This window comes from Propithecus coquereli, unplaced genomic scaffold, assembly GCF_000956105.1.
Source record: "Propithecus coquereli isolate 6110/MARCELLA unplaced genomic scaffold, Pcoq_1.0 Scaffold179, whole genome shotgun sequence".
Lineage (NCBI taxonomy): Eukaryota > Metazoa > Chordata > Mammalia > Primates > Indriidae > Propithecus > Propithecus coquereli.
The window spans coordinates 4,465,930-4,485,263 of NW_012142634.1; the positions used below are offsets into that span (position 1 = coordinate 4,465,930).

The 19,334-nt window shown below is 36.1% G+C and overlaps 1 protein-coding gene across 2 annotated transcripts; it reads left to right on the forward strand.

The window, feature by feature from the left end:
* The first annotated feature begins 361 nt into the window (after positions 1-361).
* On the forward strand, positions 362-18,964 carry TIAL1 (TIA1 cytotoxic granule-associated RNA binding protein-like 1). Of its 2 annotated transcripts, none has more exons than XM_012642423.1 (12): positions 362-958; positions 7,051-7,147; positions 12,161-12,310; positions 12,546-12,600; positions 12,757-12,844; positions 14,786-14,861; positions 16,139-16,247; positions 16,595-16,690; positions 16,805-16,889; positions 17,122-17,245; positions 17,588-17,727; positions 18,557-18,964. In XM_012642423.1, exons 1-12 carry the CDS (start codon positions 927-929, stop codon positions 18,681-18,683), a joined length of 1,179 nt encoding a protein of 392 aa, XP_012497877.1. In that variant the 5' UTR covers positions 362-926; the 3' UTR covers positions 18,684-18,964. The 2 variants fall into 2 exon arrangements, with proteins under 2 accessions (XP_012497877.1, XP_012497878.1); XM_012642424.1 differs by having other exon boundaries at positions 12,212-12,310.
* The last annotated feature ends 370 nt before the right edge of the window (positions 18,965-19,334 follow it).

Genomic DNA, 19,334 nt, shown 5'->3' on the forward strand with positions numbered 1-19,334 from the left:
TGATGACCGCGGGCCGACCGTTCCGATTAACAGAGGAGAGCCGGAAAGGCCTACTCGATCGAACACCACGCGGAGGCCGAACACCGCCTGAGCCGCAGTTGAAGAAACCGCTCTTGAGCTGGACGGAGGCGGAGCAGAAGCTCAGGCTGAGCCAACAGAAGAGCCTTAAAATGCCTGGAGCAGTCCTAGGACAGCCCCCAGCGCGAGGCACTCTGGGACTTGTAGTTTACTTCCCGACGGGGCCTTCCCCACTTCGTCTCCCCGCCTTTCAACGTCGCCTTTATTCTTCCCTGCCATCCCACACTCCGACTTCCCGGTCGCCGCCCGTCCTCACGTACGCCTACACTACCCAGAAGTCTCTTCTTGGCGTCCCAGCGCGGGCGGGCGCCGGCAGTCTCTTTTGGACTACAGTTCCCAGAAGTCCTCTGGAGAAGTGCTTCCTTTTCTCACTTCCAGGACCACAGTTCCCAGAGACTTCGGCTTCCCGGCGTTTCTCCTTTTACCCGATCTCTTCTGGAGCTGGCTGGGCTTCGGCCGGCCGCCAGGCCCACGGCGACGACGTGGCCCGTGGTGACCAGGCACAGGGTTTCCTCAGCGGCTTGTTTTTGTCTCCCCTCAGTTATCCCCCTCGCAGGCCGTCGCGGCCGGCCTGAGCGGTGACCTGGCGGGCCGCGCCTGCGCTCTGACCCGTTTCCTGCCTGGCTGGTGGCGGCGGCCATTTTGTTCATCCTCCTCCTCCTCCTGCTCCTCCTGGTTGGAGCGCAGTGTCCAGAGCGGGCTGGGGGGAGAGAGCCCGAGAGCAGGGTTCGGTACCTTTTCCTCTGTCCCCAACCGGTGCCCGTAGCCCCCCTCCCCTTCCTCCCCACCCCCTCCCCTCCCCAGCCCTGCCCTCCCTCTTGTCCCGGGATCGCTCCGTCGCACCCACCATGATGGAAGACGACGGGCAGCCCCGGACTCTGTGAGTACCCGAGACTGGGGGTGCCAAGCGCCGAGAGGCCCGGGCACCGTGGGACGCTAAGGGAGGGAGCAGGAGAGAGTGGGCCAAACCCGGGACTCTAGGCGGCTCCCTGGCCAGGGTGGCGTGGACGCTAAGTGCATTCCTCATCTGTCCCCTTTTCCTTGGAAAGGAAGCCCTCCCTTCCCCTAAACAGTCACTTCCTGGGGTCTGGGGCTTATCTCGACCTTTTTCTCTCTAGCCTTTCTTTGCACACCTTCCCTAGGCCGGGTTTCTGCACGGCTGAGGCTGTCAGGCCCAGGAGAGCTCCTGCTCCCCCTCTGCTTTGCGGGGGGAGGCCCTGGGCTGGGCCCGGAGCTGCTGGTCCCTACGGGGGCAGGGCCTGGTGGGGGTGGGACTGGGGGTGGGACTGCGGCTGCATCCCCTGCGGCCCGAGGAATTAGCACTCACACCCTCCACGTCCACAGCTCGGGTTGCTCCCAGCTCTTCACCCAAGCGAAGCTCACCAAGGAAGCTAGGCACTCTTACACCACTCAAGCCCCTTTTCTCTTTCTGCCCCACGTGCCCCCGCCCACGCTGTCAGGAAAACCCGCCTAGCGCCCGCTACTTTTGAAGTGCAAAAGGGTTGCCTCTTGCCGCCCGAGCATCTTTCCCTTCTTGGATAACGAAGTTTACTTTGAGCGCTCCCTACACTAAACTGACAACCAGTTTTTAAACTCCTTTTGCTCTCTTGGTGTTGCCTCTTCTTAATCTGTTTGTGCGTCGAAACCTTCAGAGTTGGCTGAAATAATGTCTTCATCCGCTATTCGATGTGTGTCTTTTGGGCGCTTTTTTCTCCTTTGTTATTGTTGCTTTTTACCTGAAGCCCAATCTAATGAATGAATTTCATCTTCCAACCACTTAATTCGAATTTCCATCCTTTCCCAATGAAGAGTGATGACTCAGCATTTGCGTTCCTTTCCGGGTAGATTGGCACTCCTTTCTTTCTCCTGCATTTTTTTTTGAGGTCTGAGTAATTTCTAATTAAATATTTAAATTGGGCACCTTCAGTTTTTCCCAGCCTCTCGAGGCTCAGCACTCCTACCTTAAGCACGAGGAGTCAGATCTTTACTTTGTTTCTCTTGCCTCTCCTGGTGTTGATATGATCATAGTTCACTTGGCTCTGCTGTCTGATGGGGAAATTACTTTTGTGGGGAATAAACGAAGGTGGATGGCACTCAGGCGGTTTGACTAGCTTCTCTTAACTCCTACCAAAGAAAGTATGCTCAGTAAAGAAGATGGATGTTCAATATTGATATACATTTTTTGTAGCCTTGAACTCTTCATTCCCCTTTCTCTAATGTTCTCACTAAAGTATTTACTATCCTGTTTTGAGAATTTAAGGCCACCTTAAGCACATCAAATGCTTCAATGAAAAGCCTGTTTAATAGAGCTTTTATTTTATGTTTTATGTTGTCTTCCATTTCTGCCTTCTTTTCCAAGAAAGGAGAGAATTGGCACACACTTGAAATTTGTCCTTAAACATCTGTTGAAGCCAAGGCTTGGTATTTAGTTAGCAATGTGTACTTTGATGGAAGCATCTGGGAAAGCAAGATTCAATGCCTAGCTAGCATGTATTTAACAAAGATAAAAGTTACATCGTATCTAAAAATCTGAAATGTCATCATTGCATCATAATCGCTACTGAATAATTGATAAATTCTCATGACACATGTCTCATTAACTGTATCTGTTCTTTATAAAGAGGAATTTCTGGCTTTGTCATGCTAAATAATATGCTTTTCCAATATCCTTTATCTATCTTTGCATTTGCCTTGTCTTCATCTCTATCAGATCTTCTCCAGTAGACTAATAAGCTAACTTCTTTGTTATTCCCTACCTCTGTCCTCTCCAATCTCCTGTTCTTTTCTTTGAAACACTTGTTTTCTATGTTTACATTGTCTAAAAATGTGACAGGTAAACGAGTGAGTAAATAAGCATCTTAAACTCTGTTGTTTCTGTATGTCAGTACATGTTTACTATTGTCTTCCTTTTTCCTTCTCCCACTCTTCTCCATGGGAAGAGTTTTCTTAAGACAAGGACTGCTACATCTTCCTAGGTCTTACCCTGCAGCACTTAGTTCACTGCCTGGAACATAAGAGGTACTCAAATATTTTTACAATGATTATATTTCTTTTGTTAAATTAGTATTAAGACCTTTTTTAAAAATCCTGATTGAATTATGATTGTAGGCAGACATTGTAGTCAAACATGTTGCAGTCTGTTGATTTTTATATATTTTTTTTAAACCTTCAAATGAAAAATCTTGAGATAAGAGGAAACGTTTCACAATTGGGATTTTTATCATAGAGTTTAATAAAAAATAATGCATAGTAGTTTTTTTAAGTGTACCTTTTATATATTTCTCCTCAAAGGATTCTTTTAGTTACAAGTAACATGATGAAAACTTTGAAAGTGATTTTAGAGGTTGATACCTACTAGGGTTTTGTTTTGTTTGTTTATGGAGATCCTATATTTTGCATTGTGATCTATGGATTAGGTTTTCAAGTGGCTAGTATGTTTTAAAAGAATGTACTCTTAACAAAGCTTATCTTAAATTGTTTCCTTAAAATGCCTGTGTGTTACTAGTGAGGTTTTTTTCCTGCAGACACACACAAGCTAAGACATATGGTTCTATCTTCAGAAAACAATATGGTGTTTATAGCCTAGGTAGGTCTTTAAATATTCATTACCTACAGTATTACTAATTTATTTGATGGTATTTAAAGTGGTATAGAATTGCTTTGATGTTGAGCCTAAATTTTTATTTGTCATATAGCTGCTTTAAAGATCTGTTTTCTGATGTTCTTCATTCTCATTTGACATTTATTTTGGGGTATTATGTATTGGGTAACTTGTGATCTAAAAAAACAAACGAACGAGATCATGCTGTGTAATACTGGTGTTGGAACTGGACTGTCTGACACCTGCCTTGTGGGACACACGCTTCAGGCTTGTGTTGTGTATAGCTTTGTAGTGCAGTGATTTGATCCATGGTATATCTGAATCTACAATACAACACTAAATTATAGTAGTGTTTGTTAGCTGCATACCAGGTAAAAAAACAAAAAAAAAAAAGAAAAAACTGTAGTGTTCTATTGTAGTTTATTTTATTTTCTTCATCTATCTGGTAGAACAAAACCAGTAGGAATTGGGATAATACCATGTTATGCAATGCCTTACTTTAAGGCTATTCTTTCTTCCTGATAGTCAAAGGAGGAAATAAACCAATGATATAGAGTATAAGCTGAACATCTAGCAAAGCAGAAAAAAATAACATAAAATCTCTTAAAATTGACTAGCTATACCATGGATTTGGCTATATTGTGGCTATAATCAAGCCCCTCATTTCAACTTAATCATATTTTCTGTTTCTTAAAGTGTGTGTGTGTGTGTGTGAGAATATCTCATATATTAATACATAGTTGGTCAACTCAGTTGTACCTCCTGTACTTTTCCTCCAACCTGCCTGTGTCCTAAAATGAAGTACTGTACTGACAAGTTGAACAATTAATTAGAGGTCTATTGAAGGATATTGTTGCAAAATCTCCTCTTGTATAGGAACTTGTCAAAAACAAAAGCAGAAACCTTACTTTTATGGAAATTTAGCCATAGTATTTTGTGAAACAGTTGATAATTTCAGCCCAGGTAGGGCTACTCTTTCAGAGTGAGAGCGCATTCAATGTTGAAAAAGTGTCATTAGTCTTCTGAAAGACATGTTCTTAACTTAAAATTCTGCCCAGTTGGACATAGGAAGTAGTTTGGCAATGTGAACTTTTGCCTCCTGTGAAACTGCTAAGTTTCTGGTCTCAAATTGGATTTTAACCCTGATGTTAGGGATAAAGGTGTCATTTTCAGTTTTTAATGCATCAGTTCCTACAGTTCCTGTTCTTAGAAGACAAAATAAACTCTGAGGTATGCCTTTTCTTTTTTTGTTTTTTCCTTGACTTAAAAATTGTTTTGGAATCTCCTAAGTGTTCACTCTCTGCATTGACTTCTCAGTCTAAGAATTCCAGTCATTTGTTTTTTTTTCTGTTTTTTTGGTATATGTCCTTTAGGTAGAAATTATATATTTAAAAATTTGGAACTTCAGAATAGGTTGACTACTTCATAACCAGAGCAGAGAGTTAAGTGTAGAAACTATAATTTGAGGAAAAAAATCAAAGATATTTCACTATACTACCAAGAGATGATCTTCTTACTAGGCCCGGCATTGACCTTTGTCTTAAATATTTTTGTTAGTACTTGTTTTGGGACAGATTATTTTATGATAATGTAAAGGTACTTAAACACTATAGTATGGTATTTTAAAAGCTATAAAAATGTGTGTCTGTTATGTATTGTGATACATGAAGGCACATGTAAATGCATGAGTTATAGAACTGAGAGTAAAGGAAAAGCAATCTGAAATTTGGATGTTAGGCCAGATGAGCATAATGTGTAGATGACCAAGATTACTTGTCCATTTTCCTTATAAATAGGTCTACCCTGTACAAAAAGAAATTATTCTATAGATAACAGGCTCACAAACTCCTATGAGTTAAGAAGGGACCATCAGTTGTCTGTGGCTAGCTCACTGCTAGAAAAAGTGTGTCATTGCACTGGCCTACTGACAGGTCAGTTCTTTAATTATGAGGAAAAGATGGCATAATGGCTGGTGATAATTCTACCACTGAACCACCAATGCTGCTGGCATAGTGGATTTAAACTACTTTGTCCCTTCTTTATGCTTCTATTTAAGTAATATTGGGCATGTGTTTCAATTTTAGAGCGTATACACTAAAATTATTAGTACTCATTGAAATGAAATTCTTAACTGGAAAATTGCTACTCATTCTTAATTGGATCTTTTTGTTTTTTTACTTAACCTTGGCTTTCTCAATTAGTTTTTTCCTTTCAGAGTGTTCCATCTTAAAGCAGTTATGTATTTAAAATGGCAACCATGTTGCAAGCCTTATTTTGGTCTTAGTACTCAGTTTGCATATGTTCTATATTATAGTTAGAAAAATAAAACTTTTACTTTCCAGAAGAAACTATGTTAACTTTTACAAATATTGTTTGGTTTATGAGGTTGTTCATAACAGATGCAAATTTGAGGGATTATACCCTGAGTACCAGAAAGATTTAAAATTTGGCAATTTATTGAGATAAATTAAGATAAATTCATAATACAGGACATAAGCCAAGGTGGTCATCTCTAGGTAGTGAAGTAGTGTTTTTTTCTTTTCTCTTCCTTTCTTTTTTTAACTTAACTGTATTTAAAATCTTCACATACATTCAATTTGTAGTTAAAGAAAAAACCCAAATCTTTAAATATCCGTAGTCAAAGGTATATCTGGATTTATATTAATTTTTCTCCAAATTTATAAAGAAATCTTTGTGTTTACTTTATTTGTTAAATATATAAAGATGTATTTTGTTGATTCTGATGCATTTTTAGACTAGGAAATTTTATTGTTTTACTCTGCTCTCCTAAAACAACACAGTGAAGACATTATTGCTAACAATCTTATTTAGCCAAAAACAAAACAACAAAAACTCACCACCTTCTGTGTGTTTCGCTGTAACTTTAATTCTGGTCTTTGTTCATGTAATTGCTTTGGTTGGGAGTCTTAAGATAAACTCACTTTATGTCTAATACCCTATTATGATCAGGTGTTTTAATGAATCAGTATTTGTGTGTGTGTGTGTGTGTGTGTGTTATAAATTATTTAGAATTAGAAAATATAGTTACTGAGACTGGTTTAATTTTTAACAATTACAATAAGATGAGAAAATATCTAGGGTATAGAATAATATACCATTGGAGTATCCAACGTCACATTGATTTGTTCTTTGTAATGTCTTTTGAAGTGGTATTTTAGTGATCTAAGAACAATGGTTGCTTTCCTGATTGAGTTAAGCTTATTTTCATAGGATCAGGCTTAATTGGAAAAATTTTATCGAAGACAGGGGAAGTTAAAGTGAAATAAAAGGTGGTGAATTAAATGATTGTGCATTAGAGCTAGAGCTGAAGGAAAATTGTTAATAATGTGGTTTTTTTTCTTCTCGTACAGATACGTAGGTAACCTCTCCAGAGATGTGACAGAAGTCCTTATACTTCAGTTATTCAGTCAGATTGGACCCTGTAAAAGCTGTAAAATGATAACAGAGGTAAGATCTTCCCAGTTACATGTGCTGTCAGTTAGCATGATGTTTAACATTTCAAGATATATGGGTAGATTTGCAGCATTTTAAAAATTCATTTTAAACCTCAAGTTATTCTGGTGGAGAGATTTGTGTCTGTTGTGTTGACTTATTACTTTGATTTGGCTGACAAACTAGGCTTAGAATGGAGTTTTATTTGAGAGGGCAAAGTTTCTGTGCTCTTACTCTCAAATGGTCATTTCTTCATAATGTAATTATCTTCACGTGATTCTGCTTTTTAAAAAGTTGTTAGAGCTTATTTTAGAGTGGTGAAAAACTTGATTGTATTTCATACAATTCCAATAAGAATGTTAATGATTTAGAGATTGCACATTTAAAGTTTAGGAATTGGTGTATGAAAAAGAACATTAGGTTATTGTTGTCATAGTGCAGCAGCATGCATCTTGTGTGTCTATAGTAAATACTAAGGACTGAGCAACTTTAGGTAGATAGGCATTTAAATTGTTAGAGTAATAATTTTGTTGTCTTCTTTTCAAAGAAAACTTACTTTTTTACTTTTCCTGGGCAAGACTCTATAGTATGTAGCAGTGCCCAATGATTCATATTTAGGTGGTTCTTTTCCTCCTTGTCTTTTTGTTTATTTACTCATCAACATTTTTTGTGTGTGTGTGTGCTATTTACCATGTACCAGATAACTACGGTAAGTGCTAGGGATATAGTGGTGAATAAGATAGTTCTTAGCCCCATAGAATTTTACAGTCTGGTGGAGAGACGAAGAAGTTAACAGGCACTTTGGATATAGGGTAATAAATGCTATGAAAGCAGACAGCTTAAAGTGCTATAGGAGCATATATGTATCCAGTGCAGTCTTATTAGGTCAGGGGAGGCGGCTTGGAGGAGTCAGTGCCTAGACTAAAACCTAAAAGGATAGTAATAGAAACTGACTAGAAAGAAATTTGGGAAAGAAGGAATTCCATGTAGAAGAACATTGATCCAGGCTGTCAGAGCAGATGTGCTTGTGAAAGAAAGAGAGGGAAGAATAGAAGCTGTAGCATGGAGGGAGTTTAAAATGAGGTTAGTCATGAGAGATGACAGGAGATGAGGCAAGACTGTTTGAAAAGGGCTAGAAGTTATGCTAGGGAGTTTGTTTTATCCTGAGGTGGGAATTGTTAAAAACCTGGCCTTTTGATTATCTTTCCTAAGTAATGACAATCATCATTCTGTTCTGGTATATCATATTTTTCTCTTCTTTCCTTCCTGTCTTTATTCATTCATTCATTCTTTCGTTAATGAAAAAGTTCCTTTGCCCTAGGCTCTGTTCAGGTACTAGGGATATAATGAATGGAGAGCCAGACAAATGAGGTCCCCAAACAAATAGGGATAAGAACCATGAAGAGGATAAAACAGTTCTGTGATAACTGGAGGGTTGGTGCCTTATAGGCTAGGTGGTGAGAGAACGTGTCATCTCTTGAGCTGAGACAGAAATAATAAAATGGTACTATTTATGTTAAGAGCTGGAGGCAGAGGAAACATCAGGTGCAAAGGCCTTGAGTTGGTAGTGAACTTCTTGTGTTTGCGGAACCGAAGACCAGGATGGCTGGAGCCTGCTGAGTGATGAAGGAGAGTAGTGGGAAAGGAGTCTAACCACTTATGAGTCGGCAGGATTCAGAATCACACAGGGCAATGTGGGCCATGACAAAGTTTAGGTTTTACCCTGGTTGCAGTGGCAGACCGGTGGAGGAACTTAAGCAGGGGCCTGAGGTGCCCTGATTTGCATTTTTAAGATTACTGCTTTATAGATAGTGTTGTGTGGAGAATGGATTGTAGGGGGCAAGAAATGGAAAGAGAGAAACCAGCTGGGTTTATTTGACTAGGTAAGAAATGGTGAGGGCTTTTTCTTTAGAGTAGTAGCTGAAGAAGTAGAGGTAGATAGATTTGGGATTATATTTTGGAGATAGAATTGATAGGACTGGATTGTCAGTGGGACATAAGGAAAAGGAAGAAATAGGAAATCCCCTGAGTGTCTTGTTAATGCAGTTGTGTGGGTGACGATGCCATTTACTAAAATGGGGTAACAGGCACAAGATGGGTGGGGTAGTGGTGGGAACCAGGAGTTCTGTTTTGTCAATGTTAAATTTAAGATGTGCATTAGACATCTAAATGGACGTTATACATAGGCATTTGGATAAACTAGTTTGGAACTCTGGAGAGACCAGTGCTAAAGCTTGTGTAGTGTTTGAAGCCATGGAACTGGATGAGGTCTGCTAGACAGAGTGATGGGAGAAGAGTAGAGGGACTGACGCTGATCCCTGGAGCAGCTTAACATTTAGAGTTAGATTTAGAGTTTGCATCAAGGAGGAAAGATCCTTCAGTGAGGAAACAGGAAAACCGAGAAAGTGTAGTAGGATCAAAAGAAGAGAATGTTTAGAGGAGGAGGGTAGTGGTCAACTGGTTTGAATTCTGCTTGTAAGTCAAGATAAGGACAGAAAAGGGATCACAGAGGTGGCAGAGGTCATTGGTGAGCTTGACATGAAGTTTCAGTGGCATGGTTGGCTTAGAAGCCCACAGGAGTGGGTTTAAGAGACAATGGGATGTGAGAAAGTGGAAAGAAAGTTTCTGAGAAACATTTGTCAAAGATTTATTTTAACAGTATTTTTAAAAAACCTGTGTGTGTATACAGCCATTCGAGGGGTGGAGGTACTTGAAATGAATTTTCATAACTTATCTATTCTAGAAGTCCTAGATTTGAACTTATAAAATCTCAAATTTCTCCATCTTGACATTTTACATCATCCAACAAAAATTGGTGACAACACTAAGGTAATGACATAATTGATTTTTAAAGTGTCACTTGGTGGTGGTATAAATAGGTCTCCAAAGGCATGAATGAATGCTAGTACAGAATAGCTAGCATCTAGGCATTTATTTTTCTTTCATAAATTTCAGTATATGAAAAATTCTTTTTCTCCCTGATTTTTTTTACTTTAGATGTTTATAATAGAGTCTAGCTTTTCTTATATAATAAATGTATAATATTGATTCTAAGGCAAACTTTAAAAATATTTTAATACCTCTGACAGTTGGGGTGTGACTTAAAAATCAGTGGGGTCTTAAATTAGAAGAAATGTAGTGTGATGTGAATATATAAATACATGTGATGTGGATATTTATGTATATATGCACACACAAACACATGTGCATGCATTTATACATACATTGAATGGAATCTGGCCTACTATTAGATAAATTTGAAATCAGTATGCCTGAGTAGACTAGTTTCCTAAAGCATGTATGATTATCTTAGATCTACCATTAGACCCCAGTGTGTTTTGCTATAATTATTAATGTTTCCCTTAGAGGGCAAAGGGAGGGGAGGAGGTAGGAGTAAACGGGAAAATTGACTAGCACAATTTTAGCTTCTTATTTACTTTTAAGTCCTTTCTTCAGTGAATGTTTCCAGTAAATGTTAACTCTTTCACGAGAGAAATTTAAGTGGTATATTTTTATTTGGAATCTTTCCCCTCATTTCCTTTTCCTACCTCTTAAGAATAGCATTTCATGGCTATAGCAATAGGATTTTGTATGCGAGCCCATAGTTTTCTTGTCAGTATTAATGATCCCACTTTTTTTCCCTCGAGGAAATGCCTTCTGATTGATTCGCCACTATTGTTTAGACATCTTATTTTGGATTTTTCTTCTAAAACTTGCTTGGAACGAAAAACAGTGGTTGTTGAAAAGATCTTTATTCTATCTGGTATTTTTATCCCTTGGTAGTCTGACTGGAATTCCACATTTTAAATATTATTCTTATAGGGCATTTTACATTGAACAGTAATGAGTGTTTCTAACCTTACATAAAAAGTATATTTGTATAGTTGTGCAGCTATTCAGTATAGGTTATAATTTTATGAAAATTCATTTCCAGTTTGGTTGTTAGGTGAGAATGTTGCTAGAGCTTAGGTAGCACTACTTTCTCACCATCTTTATAATTATGTTTTTGCCAACTATTATCCAGCATAGTGTTGTAAAGTATATTTAATAAAAATTTTTTATATTGGGTTTTATGATGTAAAATTGTAGCTTTGGAAGATAAGGAATTCATTTCAGTAGCTGGTTATAAATCTTAAATTTTCCTGTTTTTATTCTTATTCTTTTCTTATCCAGAAAAGATATGTAATCCAGTCTTTCTAGCAGTACAAAGATACCATCATTTGTAGTACTAATTCTAGTTTTGATTCAGAGTAAAGTTTATAAAGTTCATTCATTTCTGCATTTTCAAAAGTTGGTTTATTCTGTATTTCTGTATCCTGGGATACAGTTTATGAAGGATTATGATACATAGGTAGAATTTATTGTTTTCAAAATAATGTTGGAAGAGGAACAGTGATAAGGAGTGGTCCTCATCAAATCTGAGTTTAAGGTTTTGTTTGGTCTAACGTAAGTTTCTATTTTTTGTTTAACATACTTCACCAGAATTCTGTGTTTTCATTTCTTTTTTTCTTTCTTTCTTTCTTTCTTTTTTTTTTTTTTTTTCAGAGACAGGGTCTGGCTGTGTCACCCAGGCTGGAATGCAGTGGCCACAATCATAGCTCACTGCAACCTCGAACTCCAGGGCTCAAGCAATCCTCTTGCCTCAGCCTTCTGTGTAGCTGGGACCACTGGCGTGCGCCACCACACCCAGCTAATTTTTTTCATTTTTTAAAATAGAGACAGGGTCGCACTATGTTGCTCAGGCTGATCTTGAACTCCTGGCCTCCAGCAATCCCCACCTCAGCATCCCAAAGTGCTAGGATTACAGGTGTGAGCCACCGTGTCCGGCCTGTGGTTTCATTTAATACTGACAATCATGATTCTATACTGCTTTTATATTTCTGATTGAGTACAACAGAATTCTGAGGTGCAAAGTCAGGTTTAACTTTAAATCTTATTTTTAAAGTGTTAGGCTTTCATAAGCTTATGCAATCTCACGTTGTACGTTCCTAGCTATCAGTAATGTTTTTTCCTGGATTTTCTTCTCAGCAACCCGATAGCAGAAGGGTCAACTCTTCTGTTGGATTTTCTGTTTTGCAGCATACAAGCAATGACCCATATTGCTTTGTGGAATTTTATGAACACAGAGATGCAGCTGCTGCATTAGCTGCTATGAATGGGAGAAAAATTTTGGGAAAGGTAAGATAATAGAATGATGGTACCTTATAAGGACTCATATTTGCATGTTAAATTAGTTTGTGTTCTTTCTTAGCAAGTTTTTAAACAGATATTCAGCTGCTGAGTGATGGTTTTACTTTATTCAGCCTAATACTTTTTCAAAAATAATCCTGCTTTGTAAATGATTTTATAAGTGGTAAGTGTTACAACTCGTGACATGCCTAATAATTTTATTAAATATAATCTTTATTTTTAGGAGGTCAAAGTAAACTGGGCAACAACACCAAGTAGCCAGAAAAAAGATACTTCCAGTAAGTACTCCTGCTGCATTTTACTGTGGAAGAGTTCTGAAATTATCCTGGCAGCATCACCAGCTTAAATAGGGTTTTTTCCTCCTTTTGTGTTGCCTAAAAAAGGTTTAGTAGCTGACGACTTAAGTATTTGATTACCAAATGCTTTGATTTCAGATCACTTCCATGTGTTTGTTGGGGATTTGAGTCCAGAAATTACAACAGAAGATATCAAATCAGCATTTGCCCCCTTTGGTAAAATATCGTAAGTATCATAATCAGTACTACACTTAATAGTGATAGGCAAAATTGTATATGATTAACTTGTAATAAATTAAGATTTTCTTTCTCTAGTGTGATTTTTTTCAGTTTTTGTTGTTTTTTTTTTTAATTTGTTTTCTATTTGAGTAGTAGATGTTGTTGAAAATGTTAATGTCATTTCAATGTTTTGGGGTCTTGTTTTCATCTAATCCTGTGTATAATATGTTAAAAAAGATTTTAAGTGATCATGTTTGTTATCTTTGAAGCAGATGTTTGAATGGTAAAACTTATAAAAAGTCCAGCTTTTTGTCAAATGTTTTCAAAATTTGGTGGTTAAGGATAATGGGTTAATCAAAAGTAAATGTATTTATACTGTTTATTAAAAGTAAATGTGATTTATACTGAGGAATTTGTGAATGTGGAAAAGTAGGTAAATCCGTGGATATATTGTGATTAAATTGGAAATATTCATGTTTTATTGTGACAAATGCGTTTTGCTATTTTAGCTGTAAGTGAAAAATAGTACTATTACCGTATTAAAATGTTTCAATGTCTGAGTCATAAATGTGGAATTAATGAGTAGGTTTTTTTGTTAGTGATATTTGATTCTGCTAGTTAAGGGGCAAATGTGGTTTGATTTTTAACAAAACTTAATGCTCAGATTTTACTGTTGTTAACTTGATCAAATATATATCGGATCTGAATATATATATATATATACATTGAAAGTGTTTACAAGTTTTATAAGATGTTTATCACAATTTACCTTTATGATTAAAATCAATTTATTTTGTGTATTTCCTGTAGATTTAAATTAAACGTTTTAGTACTACTTGACAGGAGTATGTTTCAACTAAGAACAACAATTTTTTTCTCTATACAATTTGTTGTTCTATAGATTTAATTTATTTGAAAGATTTAATTCTTAATTTTCTGTTTTAATATTTGCTTTGCTTTTTAATCTAAATATGGTAAGTAGTACTATTTTAAAAATCAGTATATAAATAATACAGGTTACTGTTTTCAATCTTTATTTATACCTGAGACCTGCAGTTTTTCTAAAGTCCAAGTCACAATTAAAAGTAATAGCATTCTGGTTATTTTGCAGAATTGCTCATAAGAATGGACAGGATCTTGAAGGCTAACTGCAAGGAACTGTGCACACTGGAACTCAGTTGTAGATTTTTTTTCTCATTTCTATTTATTCTTATTATACATTATTTATATATACATATTTTAGTATTTACATTTTAACATTCTATATTCAGTGGAGTTCTATATTTCCAATCATTTTAACTTACTCACTAAAATTTCTGTGTAAATTTGTTGTTTTCGTACTGGTGTGCTTAGCATTGTTGTTAGTTTTTTATTCTCCTTTCTTAAATTTCTGAAAATGTCAATTTTTCAAAATTTACAGCTGCCCAAACTCCAAAATGATGGTAGAGAATTGACCAAGAAAAATAAAGAAATCTGTTAACAGGCCATGTATGCCTTTTTAATTCCTATTTTTTCCTCTTTTTCAATTTTTTAATATTTCATATATTTTGTATCACTAGGCAGAAGACATTTAACTATTTAGAGATTGCATGGTAAAGTAGTTAGCATTGTTACAGTAATTTATAGAATCAGTAAACCTTAGAGGACACTAGCAAATAGAATATTAGAAAAGGAAACTATTGTTCCTATTAATCTTCAAATTTGAGCATTTAATTTAGAAAGCACAGGCTATGTGATTAGGTTGCATGTTTATTACATGTTTTTGTCCTACTGCTTTTTTCTAACAGGTAAAGAAGCATTAGGGAGAGTTCAGGAATGGCTGTAGTTAATTAGGGCTAACTGGAATTTTATTTTAAAAATGCTCACAATACAGTGTGTGTGGTTCCTTTTAGTTTTTATTTTGAGGGTGACTCTTACTTCCCTCATTTAGCTGTGCTTCTTTTCGCAGGGATGCCCGGGTAGTTAAAGACATGGCAACTGGAAAATCCAAAGGCTATGGTTTTGTATCTTTTTATAACAAACTGGTACGTTCTTCCAACTCAATTTAAATTTTTTAATACTGAATTTAGTCATTAGTTAATATACTGAATCTGAAACTTGAATGTGCGTGGATGTTAACTACAAACAAAACTCTTACGTAATTTTGTGTATGTTTTAATAATAGGGTATAATTCATTCTTCTTCCATAAACTTGGAAATAAATAGCTGGGAAAAAATAGGGTGATTATATGGAAGATTATTAAAATTGTATTTGTGCATTGGTGAAGGTAAGATGTATTGGAAGCAAAGCCAAACTCTAGGACAAATGAGCTAATCTGAGAATTTGGAGGGCGGTAGGTAAATTATATTCAGTTTTATTAATAACCATGAAAATCTCATTTTTAACTCTTCTTTTAAATTATTATTTATACTTTTATAGCTGGAATGTTAATGACTAGCAAATTATGTAAATGAAAATTTAAGCAATTCGTCTTGATTTTTGCATATATTCTTTATGAGGTACCAAAATATCTAAGCATTTGCATTAACTGTAATGTTAAATAGTAAAGTGGGCCTTGATTTTAGAATAGTTTCAACAACTTAAAATTACCTGCATTTTTAAAATAGGTAACTTAAATGGCCTACATTTTATTGAAGTGGTAAGATAAAGAGCCAGAATTGTAGTGTCTTTGCTTAGATTAATTGCAAATTCACATTGGTTTGGGTAATCTAAACTCATTTTTAATCGACAGTCATTTTACAGCATTCTAAATGACAATTCAGAAATTTTCTGTCTTAAAAGGAGTTTTAAATCTTTTGTCATAGTCATAATTCATTACTGATAAGAATATAGATGATTTTGGGGAGTAGGCAGTTTAGACCATAATAAAGTTTTTATATATTCTTCAGCAAAAGTTACAAATCACAAAATTAAGATATTTGAAAATGACTTTGTGTTGTGTGAGTTCTGTTTCCCTTTTTATTCAAACGTGTATGTTTGAGAAACTAAAAACAATTTTTTTGGATAATTAGTAGGATTGTGACTTTTCCTTACATATTTGAATTATGATAATTTCCCTTTACGTGAACTTAAATGTTGGCATTTTGAAATCTATAACTAAAAATAGCTTTTATGAGTCACTCAAGTTCAAATCATTTTCTAGTTGGTAGTAGTTCAGTGTTGTTTAGGATGTTTAGTGAATTCGTCTACTGATGAGATTTATTGGATCCAGCAGTGCCAACATTTTATTTCATCTTGCCAGGTCTTACATACCACTATTTTCTTTGTGATTGTTCTTTCTTTCTCTTTTTTTCTCCATAGGATGCAGAAAATGCAATTGTACATATGGGAGGTCAGTGGTTGGGTGGTCGTCAAATTCGAACCAATTGGGCCACACGTAAACCACCTGCACCTAAAAGTACACAAGAAAGTAAGATTTGTCTGCTGTATATGTTAAAAGTATGGATTCTTCACAGAATTATGTACTAGTAGAGTCTTAGTTTCTTAATATTTAAATTAGTATTGCAAGACTCATTTTATTTTGTATTTCATTATGTAAAAATGATTAGGCTGTGGTATAAGTATTTTTGGAGCTATGAACCACTTGATTTTATAGATCAAATCTATCTCATATCATAGCATCAAGAAAAAATTATATTTTCTCCTCCCATTTAGGCATATCTTAATTGAGGCATATCTTAATAGTACATAGTGATTAATAAAAGTTTTATAATAACCGTATAACAGTCGACATTTTTGTTTTCTTTCTGCATACAGATAACACTAAGCAGTTGAGATTTGAAGATGTAGTAAACCAGTCAAGTCCAAAAAATTGTACTGTGTACTGTGGAGGAATTGCTTCTGGGTTAACAGGTACTGTGCTTGGTATTCTGATTGCCTTCTCTGTGGCACTTCATCACTATTTAGTATGAATTTTATGATACACACCAGTCTTAAGTATTTTATTTGCATGTTTGTGTTTTATAGATCAGCTTATGAGACAGACATTCTCGCCATTTGGACAAATTATGGAAATAAGAGTATTTCCAGAGAAGGGCTATTCATTTGTCAGGTAATATCCTACCTATAATATCATTATTAGTCTTACATTTGATTCATTTCTTACTTGACCCCCAAGATATCTGAGTTTGTTATTTTGGTACTTTGTAATATAGAATTTTACCTACATAATGTCCTTCAGGAAAAATATCAACTTACAGATGTAAACTAATGAGTTTCTGTATTATTTACTATGTTAAGTCCTTAAAAAATAAAAGACCAACCTTATGATTTTTTTCTCTCAGATTCTCAACCCATGAAAGTGCGGCCCATGCCATTGTTTCGGTGAATGGTACTACGATTGAAGGACATGTGGTTAAATGCTATTGGGGTAAAGAATCTCCTGATATGACTAAAAACTTCCAACAGGTAATTGGATTTTTCACAGCACTTTTTAAGGTTCCATCTTACAAATCTACATAAAAGCTTTGGAAACTCTGTAAAATAAACAATAAAATAAAATAAAACATAGCTACTTTCAGTTGATTGTATTAATGCTGTTTCAAAATTGATTATTTTGCGGTATTAACTGAATCTTAATACTTTCTTTTCACAGGTGTCACCACCCCAATAAACTTAGACAATGATAAATAACAGAGTCCTATTCACATAAGGGTGCTTACTTAGTTTTTCTCTTCCTTGTCTCCCACTCTTTCTTCAAATACGGTGTTTCTTACTTGTTCCCTAAAACAATAATTTGCTTTTTCCTAGGTCGACTATAGTCAGTGGGGCCAATGGAGCCAGGTGTATGGAAACCCACAACAGTATGGACAGTATATGGCAAATGGGTGGCAAGTACCGCCTTATGGAGTATATGGGCAACCATGGAATCAACAAGGATTTGGAGTAGAGTAAGTCATTTGGGTTTTTTCAGTATAGAAGCAGATACGGTTCTGACAAAAGAAATAAAAGTGTGTTTTCCTAGGGAAGATTTGTTTAAATTATACACATTGACCTATTTGGCATTTTAAGCATTATAGAAATAATCTAATGAAATGTGATTTATGATGCTGAAAAACTACTTCTCATTACTTAGGTGAAAAGGGAGGTTGGTAACGTTTGGTGCCTCCTACTATCGCTATAGGCAGTTGGTAGAATTATATTTCTAATGTACTATTTTTTTTTATTTTTGCATGTTAAAGATGTTTGTCTAGGTATGTTCAGAAATGTGATGATTTTATGTCTGTTAGGCAGGTATGAGAAATGTCAGAGATTTACGTGATACAAAGTAACTTGCTTCCTCCCCCTGCTCCCTTGTTAGAGTAGGTTAGTCCCTTGTAATTTTTTGCCCTAGGCCAACCCAGACCTTTATTTTCACTGCTTTCTTCTTTTGAGACTCTTTCCAACACGATCTTGTGTTTTTAAAATTTCTTGTAAGTTGATAGACCATGTGTACAATATATGATGGGTAGATGATGCATTGAGGCATTTATCATTGTTTTAAAAATCGGTTTTCATACTCTTCAGAGATGTCATCGTGTTAAATTGTTAACAGAAATTTGAGACTAATCGTGGGACATATATTCTATACTTGTATCATTTATTTGATCTATTTGTTGTAGGTTTGTTGATATCTAGTTGTCTATTCTGTGGTTAGGCTTTGCTTAATTTTTGGATAACTGTGTAGATGATTATTTTTTTTCTTGTGTTTGCTGAAGATTTTTTTTTTTTCCTTCCAAGTCAATCACCTTCTGCTGCTTGGATGGGTGGATTTGGTGCTCAGCCTCCCCAAGGACAAGCTCCTCCCCCTGTAATACCTCCTCCTAACCAAGCTGGATATGGTATGGCAAGTTACCAAACACAGTGAGCTGGGACTCTAAAAAAAAATGTAATTCATGATAGGCTTCAATTTCCTGTGACACTCTGAAGACATGAAAGTAGACGTTGGAAAATGAAAATATTTATTTTAAAAATTGAAATGTTTGGAACCTTTAGCACAGCTTTGCTTTGGTGAAGAACACATGTCTTCTAGTTCTGCCTTTTTAAGTTTTTGTTCATGATGGATATGAACATGATTTTTCTTTGTGTACAAAAACTAAAATAAAGTCAATAAAGACAATTCTGACTACAAATTTTGATATAATAGGAGAAATGGGTAATACATTTTGATTCTTATAGATACTATTCCATTTTTATCTTGCTGTTCAGTATTTTAACTCACTGTGTTTTTAAAAGAGCAAAAAAGGGAGGATCGTGAAAAACTGGGAATCACATATAAGTTCATCCTGAATCCTGATACTCCCCTCCCCTACCCTGAGGTGGACCACAGTTGAAGTCAGCAGAAAAGAGTGTGATATTCAGAAGAAATGCATGATTTTGGAGTCGCTTTCGAGGAAATATTTACTTTATGCCTAAAGAAACTGAAGCCAGACTGAAATTTTGCACCCTAAATAAGGAACAGCACTGTCTGATTACTTGAGCCTATGTTGGTGGTCCACGTTAAGACATATTTTTAAAA

Bases quoted from the DNA above. Each gene is read 5' to 3' on its own strand.
- TIAL1 (XM_012642423.1), top strand. From the start codon at position 927: ATGATGGAAGACGACGGGCAGCCCCGGACTCT. The intron at 16,248-16,594 runs GTAAGATTTGTC...TTCTGCATACAG, and splicing joins ACCTAAAAGTACACAAGAAA to ATAACACTAAGCAGTTGAGA. The intron at 17,728-18,556 runs GTAAGTCATTTG...TTTCCTTCCAAG, and splicing joins CAACAAGGATTTGGAGTAGA to TCAATCACCTTCTGCTGCTT.